The sequence below is a fragment of the Electrona antarctica genome (genome assembly GCF_951216825.1).
Source record: "Electrona antarctica genome assembly, chromosome: 16".
Classification (NCBI taxonomy): domain Eukaryota; kingdom Metazoa; phylum Chordata; class Actinopteri; order Myctophiformes; family Myctophidae; genus Electrona; species Electrona antarctica.
Window position 1 is genome coordinate 10,983,464 of NC_136797.1, and position 22,263 is coordinate 11,005,726.

Here is a 22,263-nt window from a genome sequence, read left to right on the forward strand (position 1 = left end):
ACTAATTTGCATATACCACACCCACAAAGTAGCCGAAACCACGCCCATCAAATTTGCATAACCCACACCCACAAAGTAGCCGGAACCACGCCCTTCATTGGCATAAACTGCTAACACAAAGTAAGTTAGCGAGAAAAGTCGCGAAATTCGACAGAACAAATCCGAGACCATTACCGCAACCGGGTCGCGGCCCCGATCGCAGCCGTATAGGGTTTGGGCCAAACGGACATACGGTCGCGACAGTAGCCCTGCACGAAAGCCTCGAAATTTGCGACTTTGACGCGAAAGTCGCAGAACAAATCCGAGACCATCACCGCGGCCGGGTCGCGGCCCCGATCGCAGCCGTATAGGTTTCGGGCCAAACGGACATACGGCCGCGGCGGTAGCCTTGAACGAACGCCTACAAATTGCCGACTTTGACGCGCGACAACGCGCCAACGATAAAACATCACGGTCCGACGTTCGGATATGTCGGAGAGCCAGCCGAGACGAACGGTTAGGTGTCTCGGACGTACGCCTCCGACAGTCGTACAAAACGTCCTTCACTTTGGCTCTGTGCATGCAGACACGTCATAGACCCATAGACTCTAACAGCGTCCTGGCTGAAAAAGTGAAACGAGACCGTGCCTCTTAGAAAGGTCGCCCGAGGACGTTCTATAGATCCATGCGTGCGTCTCCGGGAGCTCTATAACATATCCGAAAATCATCCCGGAAGGCCTCACCGTCGTGGCGTTCCAGTGAAGCAAAGTTTGACGTTCACGCGCGCCTACGCCGACGATCGTAAGTCTGTTCGGGATGGGCCGAACACCTCTGCGATCGCGGCGACGAGCCGATCTTCGTGATGGTCTGAGTTTTTTTCTGCGACCTCGGGAACCTCAAATCTGACCCGAGGCCTAGCATTGCAGTGTAGTTCCCTTTATCGGACGCTTGTAAGAGTCCCACAAAATCGAGACCAACGCCATTTTATTCGCCATGGCCTGAATATGGATATTCGGGGGTGTTACATATTTAAAAAAATATCTATCAATTAATTGTTAAGGCATTTGGCCCAAAGGTCACCGTGGCAGTCTTTCGGCTGACCTTTGACCTTTGCAAACGTCGTGGAAATTCGAGACCGGTTCCATTGGATTCGACATGTCCTGAATATGGATATTGGAGGTTCTTACATATTTTTAAAAATATATATCACCCCGTTTTTTTAAGAATTTGGCCCAAAGGGTCACCGTTGCAGTCTTTTTGCTGACCATTGACCTTTGCAAACGGTGTGGAGAGCCCAGACCGACGCCATTGGATTCTGCATTTTCTAAATATGAATAAAATGTCTAGTTTGTGAAGAATAACATTAATGAACATGTTGTGTTTTGTGTTTTGTCTGTTCATTCAAAAAGAGAGGAGAGGAGAGGAGGGGAGAGGCATATGCCTTCATACATGTGGATGGGCTGTGGCGCTGTTCTGAATTCCACTGGCAGATGACGGTCTTTTCTTTGATTCGTTTCTCTGACTTCCTATGTAAGTGCTGCTATTAAAATGCTTACTTTAAAAAGACTAAAATAGCTAAAATACAACAATTCATGGTCATAAGTTCATAAAGCATAATTCATAATAATGTCATGATACAATAATACATATGTGGTTCATAATTGATTTCATATGAGGTTAAAAATGTAAACATGATGTGATGATAACTTTCTGAGGCAGAACCAAGTTCCCTGTCTGTCAGTAGCAACACTGGACCATGATTGATTGACTGATTGATGCATGATTGCCTGGCATTGCACACAGGTGGTACAAACATTTCTCTCACTCATTCAGACTCTGGTCTGCACAAGGAAGCACACTCGCAGCAGAGTAGTGTGTTTGAACTGTTTAAAGTTATTAAACACGGTCAAAAGGACATTCAAAGGACTGTATGAAACTCAAGAAGCATCAAGAACCTCTTTACACAACAAGCGGCCAACGAGGTATTATTATTTGAGAGTTATCTTTGTTGTGTTGTATTGTGGTGTTTTGACGTTCACGTTCACCTGCGCATCGCGCATTTCTACATGTTTTGTATTTCTTTGTTTGATCAATATTATGTATTGCGACGTAATTTGTTGATTGTTTATGTGTTTATTATTTTGTGTGAACATAGTTCTCACGGCATGGAACAGCAGAGGGATGAGAAGAATGCCCAATAAATGCCCGTTTATAAAGAACCGACCTGTGTCGTCAATGTTGTGAGAAGAGCTACATCCTACGTGTGTGTGTTTCGTGTCGTGTCATTCATCATCACTTTGTTTACTTTATCACAGCTAACAGTCACATCAAGGTCTGTGAAATAGTTAGTAATGAATGAATAGCTGACTCTGTCGCGATTTTGGCTTTTATGGTGAATGAACATGTATTATTCAACTTTGGCCAGTAGTTGTACAAAGCCATGGGTCTGAATGTAAACAAAGTATATGACAACGTTTTATTTTTATATTGAGTGGTGGTGTGATTTGCATGTTATGTAATGAGTCCGAGTTTGTATTGTGCTAAACCAGTCACCAGAATACAGTAATGTTTATTATTGATCTAAAAACGGACTAAATGAGTGATATGGTATAAGTACTGTAGCATGGATAAGAAGCTAACTATGTGTGACGGGTGGGACATTAGGACCTGGAGCTGCCTGCCCAGAGCAGAGCGGTAGCTTGAGACCCGTGAGATCAATGAAGCTCACGTTTGTTCTCGTTCTGTCGTGTGCATGTAGCGTCAGTGCCCAGCAGCACCCGTCGCGTCCGTGTAAATCAATTTACCAAGGTATGTTACAACAAAGGCTTACACATTGTAGTCTGTTGCATTTAGTATGATTTAGAGTTGTAGATACTTATTGTTGTTGTGCTTCTAGAAACTGTTGGTGCTGTTGTGGGGCTAGGCTGTACAGGGCAGACTACACTTGGACCCAGTGTCCACACATACTATTTAACAGAACACGGGTATGAGTCTCACACTTCAATGTGGATTATGGTGGCATGCCAAAGGTAGCCCTTTGGCATGCAACCACCTTATGTCATACTTTTAATTCACATATTTATTATGATGGGGAATTAATATTGTTTCTGTTTTGATTGATTGATTGAAGAATTTATTAACAGTTTGCAGAATTACAGTACATTTCAAGCACAAACTCAATACAAAGGCTGTTAACTGTGAGTGGACGACCCAATTAAGCATTACACTTGTTTCCAATAGGGTCCACCATGTTCAAATCATCAAAACATTTAGAGACGTACAAATAGACACTTCTATAGACAGAACAGGAATTCATCATAGAAGGAGGTATTTCATGGTAGAACAATGTCAGAACGGATCCAGACCTGGCTAGCCTGAATCCTGCCTGCTGGGTATAAGTGCCTTGGGCCTAGGAGGTAGGAAGATGGGCTTGCCAGTATATGTTTATATTATAATGAGTACTTATGATGGGTGCTCGGTGTCTAATTGCTCTGTTGTATATTGCAGGCTGAACTGGTGACACAGAGTGGTCAGCAGACAGCCATTGCTCTTTTCCTCAGTTTTACTTTGTTTTTAATTGTTTCCATGCTCTTCAGTGCCTCCAGTATTTTATATAACCTTATTGAAAGAAACCCCCTGTACTGTATATTTTACTGAATGACCGTTGTTACCCCCCTTCCCCACTTCTAGTGTGCTTTTACCTTTTGACTAACAGTCAGCAAGTGTTTTGTGTGCGCAACATAAGCCGCAGTGCCATGATGGTTGCAGTGATGTATATCTTATTCTCGTAACAGTTTGCAGTGATTTATATCTTATTATCTTAACAGTTTGCTGTGTTTATGAGAAGTGCTATATTGTCCCTCCGGTCAAGTAATTTAAATACAACATTTATGAAGGTTTTGCTATCTGTATTATGTGAAATTGTGAATAAAGTTGATCTAGTGATTGTACACAGAAAAGCCTCTGTCCGTCTATAAAGTACTTTGCACGGGGATTTTGGTTACAAGAGTAAATACTGAATACGGGTCTCTCACCCATTGAGAGTGGCGTAGTCTTAGTCTATGAACTTGGTTCTTATTCCAAAAGTATCATCAGTGTCCATCTGGTCACATTTGCTAATCGGAATTAGCATTAAGCTAACTGCATCCACTATAATGTTACACATTATATTAATGTGCTCTGTGTGTTCAGCCATGGCCAGGACGTCGAGGCACGACCGAGAGATGGCGCTGGACGCCAAGAGACGTCTGTGTGTGAGTTCAGATCCCGTGGAGAGGCTGAGGCTGCAGTGCCTGGCCCGAGGGTCGTCTGGCATCAATGGCCTGGGCAGGTGAGTGTGTGCGCGTGCGTGTGTGTGCGCGTGCGTGTGTGTGCGCGCGTGCCTCCCTCAGGCACAGCAGAGGCGTACATACAGACAGTTGGACTGTGAGGTGACGTGGCAGCCCTCCTCCTCGCCATCACCCAGGAAGCCTTGGAGGTGTCGGCCGGTGTTGCTGGGCTCTATAACATATGAAAATCAGACCGGAAGGCCTTACCGTTGTGGCGTTCTACAGAAGCAAAGGTTTTAAATAGCAGATCTACAAGCTCGTAGCGCGCCAATCGGTGTAGTGGAACGTTTGCGCGCGCCATGTCGACTAGAAAGGTCGCCCGAGGACGTACTACAGTTCTACGCGTGCGTCTCGGGGAGCTCTATAACATATCCGTAAATCAGACCGGAAGGCCTTACCGTTGTGGCGTTCTACAGAAGCAAAGGTTTTAAATAGCAGATCTACAAGCTCGTAGCGCGCCACTCGGTGTAGTGGAACGTTCGCGCGCGCCATGTCGACTAGAAAGGTCGCCTGAGGACGTACTACAGTTCCACGCGTGCGTCTCGTGGAGCTCTATAACATATCCGTAAATCAGACCGGAAGGCCTTACCGTTGTGGCGTTCTACAGAAGCAAAGGTTTTAAATAGCAGATCTACAAGCTCGTAGCGCGCCACTCGGTGTAGTGGAACGTTCGCGCGCGCCATGTCGACTAGAAAGGTCGCCCGAGGACGTACTACAGTTCCACGCGTGCGTCTCGTGGAGCTCTATAACATATCCGTAAATCAGACCGGAAGGCCTTACCGTTGTGGCGTTCTACAGAAGCAAAGGTTTTAAATAGCAGATCTACAAGCTCGTAGCGCGCCACTCGGTGTAGTGGAACGTTCGCGCGCGCCATGTCGACTAGAAAGGTCGCCTGAGGACGTACTACAGTTCCACGCGTGCGTCTCGTGGAGCTCTATAACATATCCGTAAATAAGACCGGAAGGCCTTACCGTTGTGGCGTTCTACAGAAGCAAAGGTTTTAAATAGCAGATCTACAAGCTCGTAGCGCGCCACTCGGTGTAGTGGAACGTTCGCGCCCGCCATGTCGACTAGAAAGGTCGCCCGAGGACGTACTACAGTTCCACGCGTGCGTCTCGTGGAGCTCTATAACATATCCGTAAATCAGACCGGAAGGCCTTACCGTTGTGGCGTTCTACAGAAGCAAAGGTTTTAAGTAGCAGATCTACAAGCTCGTAGCGCGCCACTCGGTGTAGTGGAACGTTCGCGCGCGCCATGTCGACTAGAAAGGTCGCCCGAGGACGTACTACAGTTCTACGCGTGCGTCTCGGGGAGCTCTATAACATCCGCAAATCAGACCGGAAGGCCTTACCGTTGTGGCGTTCTACAGAAGCAAAGGTTTTAAGTAGCAGACCTACAAGCTCGTAGCGCGCCACTCGGTGTAGTGGAACGTTCGCGCGCGCCATGTCGACAAGAAAGGTCGCCCGAGGACGTACTACAGTTCTACGCGTGCGTCTCGGGGAGCTCTATAACATCCGCAAATCAGACCGGAAGGCCTTACCGTTGTGGCGTTCTACAGAAGCAAAGGTTTTAAATAGCAGATCTACAAGCTCGTAGCGCGCCACTCGGTGTAGTGGAACGTTTGCGCGCGCCATGTCGACTAGAAAGGTCGCCCGAGGACGTACTACAGTTCTACGCGTGCGTCTCGGGGAGCTCTATAACATCCGCAAATCAGACCGGAAGGCCTTACCGTTGTGGCGTTCTACAGAAGCAAAGGTTTTAAATAGCAGATCTACAAGCTCGTAGCGCGCCACTCGGTGTAGTGGAACGTTCGCGCGCGCCATGTCGACTAGAAAGGTCGCCCGAGGACGTACTACAGTTCTACGCGTGCGTCTCGGGGAGCTCTATAACATCCGCAAATCAGACCGGAAGGCCTTACCGTTGTGGCGTTCTACAGAAGCAAAGGTTTGAAGTAGCAGACCTACAAGCTCGTAGCGCGCCACTCAGTGTAGTGGAACGTTCGCGCGCGCCATGTCGACAAGAAAGGTCGCCCGAGGACGTACTACAGTTCTACGCGTGCGTCTCGGGGAGCTCTATAACATCCGCAAATCAGACCGGAAGGCCTTACCGTTGTGGCGTTCTACAGAAGCAAAGGTTTTAAATAGCAGATCTACAAGCTCGTAGCGCGCCACTCGGTGTAGTGGAACGTTTGCGCGCGCCATGTCGACAACCTCCTCAACTTCTTGGCTTCAAAGCTTACCTACTTGAGAAGATGTGAATGTTTCCATGGGGTTTTAACCGATTACACCAGTGGTTCCCAAACTTTTTTCACGTCGACGACCCCCAAATTAGTAGGGGTGTGCTGAAATATCGATATGGCGATATATATCGATACGTCCTCCCGCGATAAATAATCGATATTGATTATTAAAATATCTATCGGGGGGAAAAAAAAACCCTTTTTTTATTTTATTTTTTTTTGAAATTTGAAATGTTGTTCATAATGAAGTGATGAACAACATGTTTAGAAAAGGAGGAAATGACAGCTAAATCCACAGCAACCAGAAGTACTGAATTACTAGATGGTGATTTGTCCAAAGTCTCCAAACAGCTTTGTGGGAATGCAAAATGCTGCATTTTTTCAGTTCCAAGTATTTTGTAGTTGCAGATATCGTGATATATCATTGATAAAATGTCATACAATATATCGATATATCGCAAATATCGCAATATATCGAATATCGTGATATTATCGTTATCGAGGGCCTAATATCGTGATATATATCGTATCGTGAGGAACCCATATCGTCCCACCCCTACTAATTAGCCTCCCATTTGAAGAGATATGCCAGGGTACCCCACAAGAGAATATTTTTACAGTGATTCTCAACCCATTTCATTTCAAGGACCCCCAGTTTGACATGAATTCTAGGCTACGGATCCCCCTTTTAATGGCATTTCTATCTCTGGGATTTACTATTGTAAAACCCAATGTTAATTTAACTCTGAGAGTGTACAAATGGAACCAAGCGGACCCCGTACGGGGTCCGCTTGGTTCCATTTGTACACTCTCAGAGTTACAGACCCATAAGGGTCCATTTGGTTCCAAACTATCATTTAGCTGGGGACCCCCTTGGAACTCCCTCAAGGACCCCTGGATGGTCCCCGGACCCCACTTTGGGAACTATATGATGATTACTATATGATGTATTTATGTAAATACGCTACAAAAATATAACTATCGTTGGTATAAATTATTTTAGGATTATAAAGTGAAATGTAACATCACAGTATATATAGCTTTTCTTCCAATTTTATATACACTTGAGCCGGTAGAATCTATATAGGTGTAGGAGATGCAATATTATCTTTGTTATTATCATCATGAGTATAACCCTGTGCTTAGAATAGTGATTATAGCTTATATTCTTTCTTTTACTTCCTTCCTTGCCTCTTTGGGTCTTTTTCCTCTTTCCTATACTTGCGCGTCGATCTTTTCCTAAATCTTTTGATGTCGTCTCTTCTGAGCCTTTCTTGAGCCCTCTGGCCTGCTGCCCGCGGTCCGCTACATGTCTAACCAACTGGACCCGCGGACCAGAGGTGCTTACTGTACTTACTGTACTTATCGTATCGTTGCCTGTCGGGGCAGAAACCTCTTATCTCCATAGTTTTAAAGGTTTCATGACATTAATTTTCATTTATTTTTATTTTTCGTTTTTCTTTTAGGTTTCATGACCTCAATTACAAAAAAAAACAAAAAAACCTGAACTTTGAACATTCAGTGGATTTTCTGTGGTCTGGAGCTTTCTCTGGGGTTTGGAAGTCTTTCTGAGCTGCAATGAAAACAGGCAAAACAGTGGAAACGGTGACATCTGCTGGCAAATCCCATTGACATACTGTATATGGGATTTTCTGTCTCTTACATCACAAGCAGCAGGAAACTCCGAACACCTGTTTGAGCCAGGAAACCCCACACCACAGAAAATCTACTGAATGTTAAAAGTTCCGTTTTTTTGGGTTCAATTGAGCTCAGAAAACCAAAAAAAATGATGTCACAATCCCTTTAACAACCCATTAAAGACCTGGAACGCATCTGTGTCACCGTATAGCTTTTTAACCACTTGATCCATTATTTTAAACTTTATCTCATGTTGGAAAAATAACAGATCTGCAAGCTCAAGAGTGAGCTTGTAGATCTTCTATTTTTGAAAAATCGTGAAAATGTGGCGCAAATCTTTGAATATATATTATTTCATAGCAAACGTTTTTAACTCAAATCTTTGCTTCTGGGGTCCTCTGAAACTTTGTATTAATTAATCAATTTATGTAAATCAACGTCCTATATTGATCACACGGAAGCATCAAAAGTAGTGGATCCACTCGCTCGAAATGAGCTCGTCGCTCTGCTATTTTTGTCGTTAACGACAATTGGAATCGTTGGTGAAACGTTAACGGTCTTGGACATAATGAGGTTTCCACCCGACGGAGACGTTATCCAACTCAGCGATTCCCAATCTGGGGGGTGGGGACGCCGCAAGGATGCAAGTGGGGCCCCCCATGTGTAATTAGCCCTTCACTAAGTCCCTCCCCAACCCATCCTTGTCCAATAGGCACGTTAGCAGTGAAGAAAGCTTGACCTGCATAGCAACCATTGCTAAACTATTTGGATTGGCATTGGACAATCCCTTTTTGGGGTGGGATTTAGTGAAGGGCTAATTGGCGAAATACAAAGATTTTAATGAAAGCGTATGTAAAAGAGAAAACCCTTTAAAACCTTGGGGAAAAAAAAGTCTTTGTGATACCGATAAATGGGAGGTCAACGTATAGGCCTACTGTAAACTTCCATTGATCCAAGTCGGAAAACACAATCGATTGATCGATCATTAAAGTAAACGTGCTCTGAAAATGCACGCGGCGCCACCCGGTCAGATGCATGGGCCAGGAACCCCCCCCCCCTAAAAAGAAAATAAAACAAAAAGGTTGGGAACCACTGATGGAACTTACACCCTCTCCTGGCAGAAAGCACATTTTCTATAGTCTCAATGCTGGCAGGGAATATTGTTGTGTTGTGTTGTGAGTGCGTGTGTGTGTGTGCGCGTGTGGGCGCGTGTGCTGAATTCTCTCATACCATAATGCTATATGTACACACACAGACTTGCATAAAATCCTCATTGTCTTTGTCCTGCATGTATGTACAGTATGTATAGGTGGACCAAAAGCACAGTTTTCTGTTTGTAAGGTGACCCTCGTTGCTGTTCCTCCTCCTATCCACGCACGCGCGCACGTTTTTTCTATATTGCCAACCTAGCCCTAAAGCCGAAAATAGCCAATCTACACTATTCAGATATATCTCCCAAAGCCTAAACCTACAGTAACCTACAGTAACCGCTAAATGTCCATAGATGTCCAATGACATCCAGCAATCAGGCAATTAACTGGGAAAATGCATTCGGCTTAAATGCCCGTTTTTGCCTACTTTCACCCTGTGTACATTGGTCTTAAAAGGAAATTGGTCCTCACAATGTTTTGCATTTGTCAACTTATACTATATTCTTGTAAATGGTGCATTTATATAGCGCCTTTATCCAAGGCGCTTTACACAGATTGTACATTACATTCACCCATTCACACACCGATGGCGGCTGAAACCATGCAAGGCACCAACCAGCACATCAGGAGCAATTAGGGGTTCAGAGCAAGGCCCCTGTGAGGCTCTCCAACGTTGAAGAACTGGGCCCTAGTGGTAAAAGGAGGGACTGCAGGCGGACCCATGGAAGTATGACGAGGAAACCCTGTGCAGCTGGGCTTTAACGTTGAGCGCGTTTGCACTTCCGCATTTTGGGCACCACATTTTGGTGCCCAAATCGAATAAAAGGCGGTAGCCAAGTAGACGGTTCTTCCGGGTGCTTCAAAACGCCACTGAGCAACTTCCACTGACATGAATTTTGCGGGGAGGGGGGGGGGAGCTTCGCGCTAGTTCAGTCTCTATCCTTCTTTATACTCTATGGTTCAGAGTCTTGCTCAAGGACACTAACTCTGGGGGAGCCCACAGGGTTCGAACTGGGAACCTTGCGGTTACCATCTGGTCACGCCCATGTTTTTCCTTTCCTTGTCTCTGCTATGAAAGACACACTAATGGCTTACTAATTATTAAGACCTATAGGGCTGATTCTACAAATTCCTTGTAAATCATTATCTTACACTTACTTTTTTTTTTAATTAATTAAGAAATAGCAGATGTACAAGCTCGCAGCACGGCACAAATGTGCTATTTTTGAACAGCCAGCGCTAAAATCAGAGGTGACGCTTTCCCATTTTCAATGGGTTGTTCAAAGGCACCGTCCACCCCAAATCTTTTCGGAAGAACCCATGCAATTGATTCCCAACCTTCCGGCCTTACCTTCTACTGGTCTGGTATAGTTTCTGTCAATGATGCAGAGATGGGCTCCGTTTGTCAAAACGGTCATTAGACCCATTCAGGACGGGGAACCCCTTTTGGTGTTTCAAGCATTATGTTACACTTTAGCTATTGAATCGTGAAAATGTGGTGCAAATCTTTGAATGTATATATATTCTTTCACGTTTTTTTGGCTTTCGCCTTTATTTTATATATTTTATGGAGGGACAGACAGTAGGCTGACAGGAAATGAGGACAGAGATGGGCGGGGAAGACATGCAGTAAAGGCCGTCGGGATCGGTAGTCGAACCTGCGGCACACTGCCAGACTGGATTACCAGCCAAGGTGCCTGGACCACTGAGCCATGGCCCAGGCCAAGCGAACGTTTTTAACTCAAATCCTTGCTTCTGGGGAGGTCCCTGGAACGACATATTTTAGATGGAGGGGGGGGGGGGGGGGGTCGGCGGCCAAATACAGATAATTCTGGGGGTCCTTGACGTGAAAAAGGTTGAGCACCACTGACATAGAAACATGGGTTTTTCAAAAAGCTGTCAGGATTTCTAAGACATTTTCTTTGCTGGACTCATCAGCACAGAATGTCCAATAGGTATCGTTTCAGCGTGATATAGATATAGTACAGAGAGACTGCTGTATTGTACGGGTAAATACCAGCTTACTGTAGATGCGGAGGGTATTCTGTCTCTAGTCCCCACCCTCCTGAGATCCTGGTACAGTCCCATATTTATTATATGATTTATTATTAATGATCTTTTTTAGTTTTTATAGCATATTCAAGTGGAGTGCAAAACCACCTATGAAGTACTGTATGTATACAATGTACAGTCGCCGCCAGATTTCACTAAGCCAGCAACAGTATCCTATAGTGTGGCGTGCGACTGTGCGTGAGCTGTCAGAATGTCTTGTGTGTAGGCTATATAATCCCTTTATGATTAAAGATAGGACCACTCGGAGTTTTCCAGCTCCACTTGTCAATGAAATATATTTTTAAATTACTGTTGGAAAGCAGCGGAACGTACTTACAGTACCACTGACACAGTCAATGTATGCCTGTCTGTCTGTCTGTCTGTCTGTCTGTCTGTCTGTCTGTCTGTCTGTCTGTCTGCCTGTCTGTCTGTCTGTCTGTCTGTCTGTCTGCCTGTCTGTCTGCCTGTCTGTCTGTCTGTCTGTCTGTCTGTCTGTCTGTCTGTCTGTCTGTCAGGCCTCTTCATCTGTTCTGAAGTTCCGCTCTTTAAGCAACCTTTAATTGAAACTGGCAAGGTTATATTATATAAACTATAGAGCTCGACCGATTTTTTGGGGGGTATTTTTGAATATTTCTGTCTGAAAACATTTGAAAGTTTTCTCCTATGCCCAAAATAGTGGCACTGCCTGTTGAAAGTGATCAAATAAATCAGGGAAACATCGGCTGAATCGATCGATACGTCGATACCGATCGGTCGTCAAAGAAGTCAAATTAGGAGCGATATATCTGGGTCTGGCTATACATAACAATGTGAATCATTCTCCTCTTCCTCGCCGCCACCCCTTGATCTTAGAACTGGTTTGATCTCCTTTGTGTGCTGGCTATTAACCCATTTTGGGCGGGAACCCCTTTTGGTGTTTTAACTAAGCATTATGTTATACTTTAGCTATTGAAAAATAGCAGATCTACAAGCTCATGCTATGAGCGCTATGAACTTGTAGGTCTGCTATTTTTATATTCTTTCAGAGCGAACGTTTTTTTTATTTCGACGTCGGGCCTAAATGGGTTAAGATGCCCTCTGTTCATCTCACCAAATATGTCTGGAAAGAAGAGGGAAAAAAATACCTCATTGAACCTCAAAGGCAACAATTTCTCAAAGTCAGATTATGTATATTTATTACTTTAGGGAACAGGAATAACCTAGGCTGAGGACAAAAGGGGTGTTTGATGCCACTCAGTTTAAACGCCCAGATTGAAAGAGAGCCTAAAGGCTCCAGTTAGATTAATATGGAATGGCATTGCGGGAGCCTTTTCAGAAAGGCAAAGAGTACATGATGTCCCTTTGATGTTTGTCACTGGCAGTGTTATTACTTTTTGGTTTTTGTTTAGGGAAGTATAGGCCTAGTAATAAGTCTTAAGTGAGCACCCCAATAATGTGAGATGCAGTGTTTTGAGGGTTGGGTTTGAATCCATGTTACAGTGCCTACGTACCATATGCAGAGAGATTCTGGTAGCCCCTAAGGACTTAAAGCTGCTATAAGCAATAATATGTCAACATTTGAATGACCTTTTTATTTTTTATTTGTTTGGTATTCAGACAGCCAGCAATTGGGCCCCCCCCAAAAGAAATGTAGTCTCTTTGACACATCTAGGGGCCGCAATCTGCATTCAAAGATGTTCCTAGAAGCGTTGTCATTGGTCGGAAAAAAACCCTGGTCGCAATGACTAACCAATCAGGAAGCAGACAGTCAAATCGACCAATGACAAAGCTTCTAGGAACATCTTTGAATGCAGATTGCGGCCCCTAGATGTGTCAGAGACTAAATGGAGCGTTCTATCCATTGCTGGCTGTCCAAAAAAAACAAAAATAAATAAGGTCATTAAAAATGTGACATTGCTTATAGCAGCTTTAACGTGTGGTTCTTCAAATACATTTTATCTTGTGTGTGTGTGTTATTATTGTGAAAGATGTCCCCCAAATGTAAATTATTAATTTATTATTATTATTTTAATTATTATAAATGTGCATACAAATTAGCTTTTTCTTTTTCTTTTTTTTTACATAATTTCCTCTACAAAGTACTAGTAGTACAGAGCAAGTAGAAATATATCCGGGTGTTGCAACAACCTTATACTTCTTCGTGGGGATCCTTGGTGTCCTCCTTTATAATCCCTCCACAGTGTCTATACACCAAATCTACTAAATCGACTATATGTTAGCTGAATGTTCACATATACGGTATTATGAAATGAAATGAAATGAAATCTATATTTACCCAGGGTATCTGGGCTAAGCTCAAGAACTTGTTTCCAGCCAGGCCCTGCTCATAGAACACATGTCATCGTAGTGGTTCAATGCCTTGTTCAAGGGCACTTCAGCGGTGGTAATTTTAACGTGTCGGACGGCTGATTCGAACTAGGAACCTTCCGGTATCAAGACCGCGCCGATATCCGTTCGGCCACCGCTGCCACGATGACATGACCTTAACTTGTGCATTCCCCATTATCTGCTGTTTCAGTCAGAGTGTTGTGACGGGGTGTGAGGGACATTCCACCCTGTCTCTCTTTCCTCTCTGTCTGTCTGGTTTGTTAAGTACCATTGTTCTCATGTTAAGTGTTAACAGTTCCAAGGAACTTAATAATAGGTCTTCTCAGAATATCACAGCTAGCACACAGCTGGTCCGTTCTGACCCACGGGTCTGTTGCTGCGGGGGGAACTCGTCAAAGATTATTTTTGGTTTCCATGCTTTGCCATTTCCACTGTGCATTCCTGTGGATCTGAATAAATCACATATACGTTTTGGTTGTTATAGTGAAACGGCCCAAGGATTGGCTAGGGAATTCTCGCTCTTCCTCTAGCTGTATCTGTCATGCACTCACAAGCACGTTCACTCTTTCCTTGTTTCAGCATTTGTCTGTCTGTCTGTCCATGTCTGTCTCTCCCTCTCTGTCTGTCTGTCTCTCCCTCTGTCTGTCTGTCTGTCTGTCTGTCTGTCTGTCTGTCTGTCTGTCTGTCTGTCTGTCTGTCTGTCTGTCTGTCTGTCTGTCTGTCTGTCTGTCTGTCTGTCTGTCTGTCTCTCTCTCTCTCTCCTTCCCAGATGGCCGCCTACATTAATAAGACAGGCGGTCACACTCCAGTGAGCAGTCTTCTTATTTCCCCTCAGACAGAGCCGACACACAGCAGGTGTCAAGCCGTCTGCTGACCCTGTTTGTCTCTCAAGCTGAGCAGCCACCGTCAGTGGAAATAAGGGAGAGAGAGAGAGAGAGAGAGAGAGAGCGCAGTGGACAGCCACAGTAGCCCCAAATATGGATTAAGGGGGCTGTATGTGTCCGGCACCCAAGCTGTTTTTTTCTTTCCTGAGCACATGTTTTTAATAGTTTTCAATGGAAGTGTCGCATATTTACACCATCCCGGAAACACCGGTGCCGTGACAAGGTGCCGAGCGTCACTTCTGGTGTTTTTCTTTATCCACTTGCCGAGAGTTGGAGTATTTTCAACTCGGGAGTTTGGAAGCGTTTTTTTTACATGGGAAGCACACACAGCCAGCCTATAAGCCTAATGCACAGACCCCCATTTGATGCCATTTGCTATACTGTATCTCTGGGACCCCCAATCTACTGTCCTGTACCGTCCTTAGCCTGCAGGCTTGGCCATACTGCCCCGGCAAGGCTATAAAATCCTCAGCATTCATCTAATTCTGACAATGTAGATAGGGAACCAAATGGACCGGTGAAGGGTTACAGCACCTGTAAGGTTCCGCTGGGAGCCCCGGTGGTTCCCCAAATCCGACGTTGCAGAACCAGTGGCCTCATTTCTACCTGGCCATAGAGACTGTCGCTTATGGAACATAACAGCTTTACAAGTGGGAAAAAAAAAACGAGTTTGAATTAAGCTAGGCAATCTGGTTGGGATGGGACTGCATGGTGTCTGGAGGAGGGCTGTTAATTGCCCACGTGCTGCATGGCCTCGTTAGATGGAAGCCATTAACGCCCCTCCCTTGTTCATTTGTGAGAGAGCTATTCTAAACAAGGTTCCACCTGTCTGCTATTTCCCATGTTAAACCGGCATTACCATCTGGTAATGGCAACATGTAGCTGGGGAGGGCGGTGGAACCCAGGTTCCATTCAGGCGTTACACAACTTTGAAGGGAGATACTGTATTTGACTGATACTGTGGCTTATACCTATTTTTGTTTTGAAAAAATTATAAATCGTTCTGCTGTCTGGCAGAAGCCTTGTATTGTATGTCCAAATTCCCCAACAATGTCCCTCCTTTTCATGGGTTTAATAACTAGTTTTGTCCTCCAGGTTCACTGAGAAACTAAGCTTATATGCTTTAATAATTCCCAGCTGTTTTCCCATAATGAAGAAGATGAGAAGTGTTCTGGGATAATGAGCATGAAGAAGCCTGTCCCTTCATGGGCTCTTCATGGCAGAAGGAACACTTCTGTAATATCCAAAGGCCTCATTTGGAAGGGCTGGAGACAGTAATGGCCATGTGCTTAACTTGGAGAGAGAGAGTAATGGTGGACAGGAGCTGCTTAAACGGGGACTAATGGTTGTTTGTGCTGGAGTTGAGTAGCGTGCTGACCTTGTCTGATAGATGATCATCTTGTTCCAAATGTTGTCCCCAAATGGCCCGGGGGGGAGGAGGGGGCGACAAGAGAACCCTTTGAAACCGGATACGTTGGTAGCCATTCCATTCCATAATCTATAGCCCGGCGCTTCTCAAAGTGGGGCCCGGGGGTCCTTGAGGCGTTGGAGGGGGGGTTTGTAACTCTGAGAGTGTACCACATGGACCCTTATGGTCCATATTTCGGTTCCATTTTGCATACTCTCAGAGTTTAATTAAAGGAGAGTTTCGCACAAGCTGTTTTCTTACCGTATATGAACACACGTATCCATTTGTCATTGAAAAACAAAAACAAAAAAAACATGCCGAGCGTTCCATACAAAATTAGTGGATTTACCGCCCGGGTGGGAACTCTTATTCAATCGCGCGATTTGTTTTTGTTTTTGCTTACATCTGTTCTAGATGATATGACAGGTTAGTCCATGCAGTGTTGTTGCTGCACTCTTCCTGTTCTATGTGTGCTGACGTTAGACCCCTCCTACGCTGTTCTGACCAGCGCCCTACGTATGTTTATTTTTATTTTTATATATTTTTAGTCAATATACAGTACATATTATCAACATGATTTTGTTTTGTTTTTATCAAACTGGGCGTCCTTGAAAAAAAAACCCTGTTTGAGAACGACTGACGTATAGCGAGCCTGCATCTCCATATTTGCAAAGCACTGCCTCACCTCTCGGATGTGTAGCGATACTTATTGCAGCACTGTGTTCCATAAGGCCCAAATAAATGTATAAAAGCACAAAACATAGCAATACGCTTCCAACTCAGGGTTACCTGACACATATACTGTAGCCTATGTATATCTAATATCTACACAAGTTTGTACCAGAAACTCCATTCAGAAAATAATTATATGGTCCACAAAGCAGACAGGCCCCCCAATTTCTTATCAACAAAGCGTACATCTATGGTGACAGAAACGGCCCCTAATACCGCCGTTGTCGCGTATACAGTATGACTGACTGTATCCTTTGAGAGTCCTTAATGTGTGGTCGCAGAGGGGGTTTGAGTTAAGGTTGGACACGGCACATTAACCCATTTTGGGCGGGAACCCCTTTTGGTGTTAGCATTATGTTGTGCTTTAGCTATTGAAAAATAGCAGTACTACAAGCTCATAGCGCGCCACCGAGTGGCGCGCTACGAGCTTGTAGGTCTGACATTTTTAGAATCTGATCTCAGGTCAAAATGGGTTAAAGGACTGGAGCCATGTTCTGTTCCACAGTGTATCGTTTCTGTCGGGTCGGAAACCTTGCACTACTGTATACATGATGTCCAAACGCTGCTGCTTCTCAGAAAATGGAAAATAAGAACCTGTGTTCCCAATGGATTCAATGTAGTTATTATTTGATTGCGAGCTCTTCTGCTTCCCGTTGTATGGGACATGAGAGCAACTGGACAGTGCAGTGATGTTTTGGGGTCAGATTTTCACTTGCACAAAAGACCTTTTACTTTTTTCATCGTACCACATTATCCTCCCACTCTAAGACAATCGATTCGACATCTTAATTCAATTAAATTTCACTCTTGAGAATGTTTTTTTTTTAAAATCAGTGTTCTGCACTTCCGTGTCAATTATTATGAAGGAATTAACGAAGAACGGTCCGGCCTCCGGCCAATGCCCAGTAGCCTATGTATACATCCATGTACGTATACATCGCTCATTGAAATGTATATTTTCGCCTTCACGTGACACGGCTGTATACGATAAAGCAGGATACTAATGAAACGCTTTGAGTCGATACAAAGGTGTCGAGCTACGTGTTTCACGCCACACTTTTTTGCGCCAAAGCATAAATTCAAGGCTTAAGTACAGGCCCGTACGTTGGCTGGAGGCCCGTACGTTGGCTGCAGGTGTCACAGTCAGTGTCCAACTGTAATCAAGCTGGGGACGTTCGTCCACTTGTGAGACACTCTTAACCTCTCAGACCAGCAGAAATAGACTGGGATCCCGTTTCAGCTGCCGAGGCGAATTGCTGACCAGATCATTGTATGTCTGTGGTGGGTTAGAATTGGGGCGTGGTGGCGGGAGTAATGTGGTGTAGTGTGTGTGTGTGCGTGTGTGCGTGTGCGTGTGTGCGAGCGTGTGTGTGCGTTCTGCTTGCTAGCACATAATTCAGATGGAAACCAATCTCTCTGTGACACAGGCATGCAAATTCGCAAGCACGTGCACACACACACACACGCGCGCGATATCAATAATTCTCACCCTATAGGCGAGATGTTACGTGATAATTGATCATGGTTCACTGATTGTTAAAATCTTTCTATATCCTGATAAACCTTCACAGCATTTTGGTTTTGAATGTACACTGTTCTAGTGATTGTAGAGTAGAATGTATTGACTCATAGAGTAACCTTGCTTTTTTGTAGAGACATATATACAGCATATATATATGGAAACATACATACATATATCCTTTGAAGTACTTGTTTGTGTGTGAAAGAGTGAGTTTGGCCACAGACATCGAATTTGTTTACATTTTATTACATTTTATTTCCCTCTTTCCCGATTTATAACATTTTTGCAAAAGTGGGACCCTTAGTATTGAACCTTTCATTACATTTTCATGTAAATATCTCAATTTTATTTAGTATTTTTTATTTATTGGCAAAAAGTTGTTGTATAAACAATTAAACAAACATCTGAATTGTAGGCCTATGCCTATGTCTCAAACTGTTAAATGAATGTGTGGACTATATGGACTTATTAAACAATATCAATTTATTGGTATATTCTCCAGGCGGTCATCTATGTGTATCTATCACTAAGACTAGAAATGTGTTAATATCACAGGGTGGGGGTGATACTTGATAATGCTGTATTTGAATGGAGGGTCAGTGATAACAAGATTACTATGATTCTTTTTATTCTGAATCATTACGGTATGATTAGTAACAGTAGCAAACATTCACAGCAGTGATGATCTGTGGTTGTCACTATTCTTGACATAATAATCCATGCTTGAAAATAAAGTGGAGAAAGTGGCTGAATCTCTATAATTGAGTTCTTTGTTAAAAGTGACTTGATTCATGACTGACTGAATAACTATTCTGGTAAGTTTGCTTCCTATAGTTCTATAGCTGCTCAAGCATTTAACATTTCCATTATGAGTCATATCACTGTAATTGTCATCCGTTAAAGGGGAATTTCTCCCTAAACCTTTTTTTACAAAAGTAAGTTGATAATTATGTATATTGACCAAAAATAAATAAATAAATAAATAAATAAATAAATAAAGATATAGGGGAGCTGGGGCTGCAGCTGGAGATGAAGCTGGGGCTGGAGTGGTCTAACGCTAGAACTCCTATATTCAATCGCGCAATTGGTTTTGGTTTTTTGTTTACATCTGTTCTAGATGAAGTGACAGCAACACTCCATGCATTGTTGACACTGCACTCTTCCTGGTCTACGTGAGCTGACGTTAGACCCCTCCAGAAGCAGCTCCAGCTCCAGCCCCAGCCCCAGCTCCCCTATATATATATATATATATATATTATTATTTTTTGTCAATATACATAGTTATCAACTTACTTTTGTAAAAAAAAGGTTTAGGGAGAAATTCTCCTTTAAAGTGTTTGTTGGATTCTCGCAGCATCAAATGTCTGCGTGTGAACTATATGAAACCTCATAGCCTACATCTTAAACCCTCGCCTGTAGTAGTAGTAGAACATCAGCTCCCAACAAGCACAGTGATAAAGTAGTGGAGGATCTTCTCAAGTGATAGAATGTCTCTATACTGCCAGTGTGCCTACAATACTAAAGCCCTGCCATGAACAAGGCTCTGCTTCCACCTAGTGGCAAATAGGAAGAGTACATCAGTGGTTCTCAAACGTTTTCAAAATGAATTGCACTGTTATAGTAGCCTGGCTAATAAGCCAGACCGAATCAGCTGTTGGCAAAAAAGAATCGCCTGCCGGCGGATTACGGTCTGGAGAGGCTCAATTGTACGCCCATTTCCTACACCAGAGAACTGGTGTGGCCAATCGGGACAAGGTATGCAATATGGGCGGGCTTTGGTACAGTGACGTTCAATGCTTGAGACCTTTGACTGACAGTAGCTCTGACCAATTGCGTCAAAGAGAAAATGTTTGAACCCGCCCCCCCGGAAAACAAGATCCATACACAGCATCTCCAGACTCAAATACCACACGACAGTGTGATTTGAGTCTGGCTTATTAGCCAGGCTACTGTTATAGCGCTTTTCCAAGTGCTCAAAGAAGCGCTTTACAACGGTTCATTCATTCATACATTTGGGAGGTGAAGCGGCGAACAGTCGACGCCAGCGTCCTCACTTCCCACATTCACACACCGACGGTGGCGAGCTCACACCGACTGACTCATTGGAGGCAATGTAGGGTTCAGTGTCTTGCTCAAGGACACTTCGACAAGTGGACAGGAGGAGCCGGGATTCGAACCGCTGACGGATCATTGGACGACCTGCTCTCTACCTCCTGAGCCGGCTGCCAAGGACCCCCCCAAATTGACATTTATTAGCCCACAGACCCCCATTTGAAAAGGTATGCCAGGGACCCCCATATAAGAGAAGATTCTTACGGTCCTGGGCAGACAGTGATTCTCAACCATTTTAATTAAAAGAAAAAAAGGTTATGGCCATTTTTGTATACCACACCATAGACAACCAATATAAGGCAAAATGTCATCATACTTTAAGTAGCATGTGACATGTCAAACTAGGGGGTTTCATGATTCTGAATCCATTCCAAGCAAAACACTCCTTGGGCTAAATTCGGCCATAGCCACTTGGCCAGTGCCCAAATGTGATGACCTCATCACATTAACCATAGCCATTGACGGCTATGGCTGTTTTTAGCCCAAGGACTGTTTTCGTGCTAAACTAATGCTTGGAATGGGTTCAGAATCATGACTAACCCCTAATTTGACATGTCACATGCTACTTAAAGCATAATTCAATTTTTTTTGGTACCCCAACATTCAACCCCTGAATTGACCATGATCCAACATTTATATAATAATCAATTTTTGAGTGGTGCAACCACTTACATTAAGTAAAAAGTTCCAGCATGTGTCTCCACAGTAAGCTGAATTATAAAAAGTGTGAATGGAGTTTCTAGGTGAAAGTGCTTTTTTGACGTGCCAATATCTGCCATTGAGCCCCATTGTAAAATTCTCTAATTTGAAAGCACTATATTTCTAAAACTATGAAACATTTCAAAGATTCCTTTTCAGGCAAACATGTCCACCGTAAGATGAACCTAAGTAGGCTTGAATGGGGTTTCTAGGTGTAAGTATGTAGGACTAGTAGCATGCCAAAGTTTGTGCTATTGCCATTGAGAATGCATTGGGCGTTAAAGTTAAATAACTCAGAAACTACAAAACATTTCAAAGTAAAAAGTTCCAGCATGTGTCTCCACAGTAAGCTGAATTATAAAAAGTGTGAATGGAGTTTCTAGGTGAAAGTGCTTTTTTGACGTGCCAATATCTGCCATTGAGCCCCATTGTAAAATTCTCAAATTTGAAAACACTATATTTCTAAAACTATGAAACATTTCAACGATTCCTTTTCAGGCAAACATGTCCACCGTAAGATGAACCTAAGTAGGCTTGAATGGGGTTTCTAGGTGTAAGTATGTAGGACTAGTAGCATGCCAAAGTTTGTGCTATTGCCATTGAGAATGCATTGGGCGTTAAAGTTAAATAACTCAGAAACTACAAAACATTTCAAAGTAAAAAGTTCCAGCATGTGTCTCCACAGTAAGCTGAATTATAGAAAGTGTGAATGGAGTTTCTAGGTGAAAGTGCTTTTTTGACGTGCCTATATCTGCCATTGAGCCCCATTGTAAAATTCTCAAATTTGAAAGCACTATATTTCTAAAACTATGAAACATTTCAAAGATTCCTTTTCAGGCAAACATGTCCACTGTAAGATGAACCTAAGTAGGCTTGAATGGGGTTTCTAGGTGTAAGTATGTACGACTAGTAGCATGCCAACGTTTGTGCTATTGCCATTGAGAATGCATTGGGCGTTAAAGTTAAATAACTCAGAAACTACAAAACATTTCAAAGTAAAAAGTTCCAGCATGTGTCTCCACAGTAAGCTGAATTATAAAACGTGTGAATGGAGTTTCTAGGTGAAAGTGATTTTGACGTGCCAATATCTGCCATTGAGCCATTATAAATTTCTCACATTTAAAGCACTATATTTCTAAAACTATGAAACATTTCAAAGATTCCTTTTCAAGCAAACATGTCCACCATAAG

The 22,263-nt window shown here is 43.5% G+C and overlaps 1 protein-coding gene across 1 annotated transcript in view; it reads left to right on the plus strand.

Annotated features, from left to right (window-relative positions):
- LOC306940326 (uncharacterized protein) overlaps positions 1–22,263 on the plus strand; it is a gene marked incomplete at its 3' end in the record, with an annotated part of 45,434 nt that overhangs the window by 21,171 nt on the left and 2,000 nt on the right. Inside the window, exon 3 of the mRNA XM_079525345.1 lies at positions 4,171–4,309. Within this exon, the coding sequence (XP_079381471.1) occupies positions 4,171–4,309 (139 nt within the window). The remainder of the gene's footprint in view (positions 1–4,170; positions 4,310–22,263) is intronic.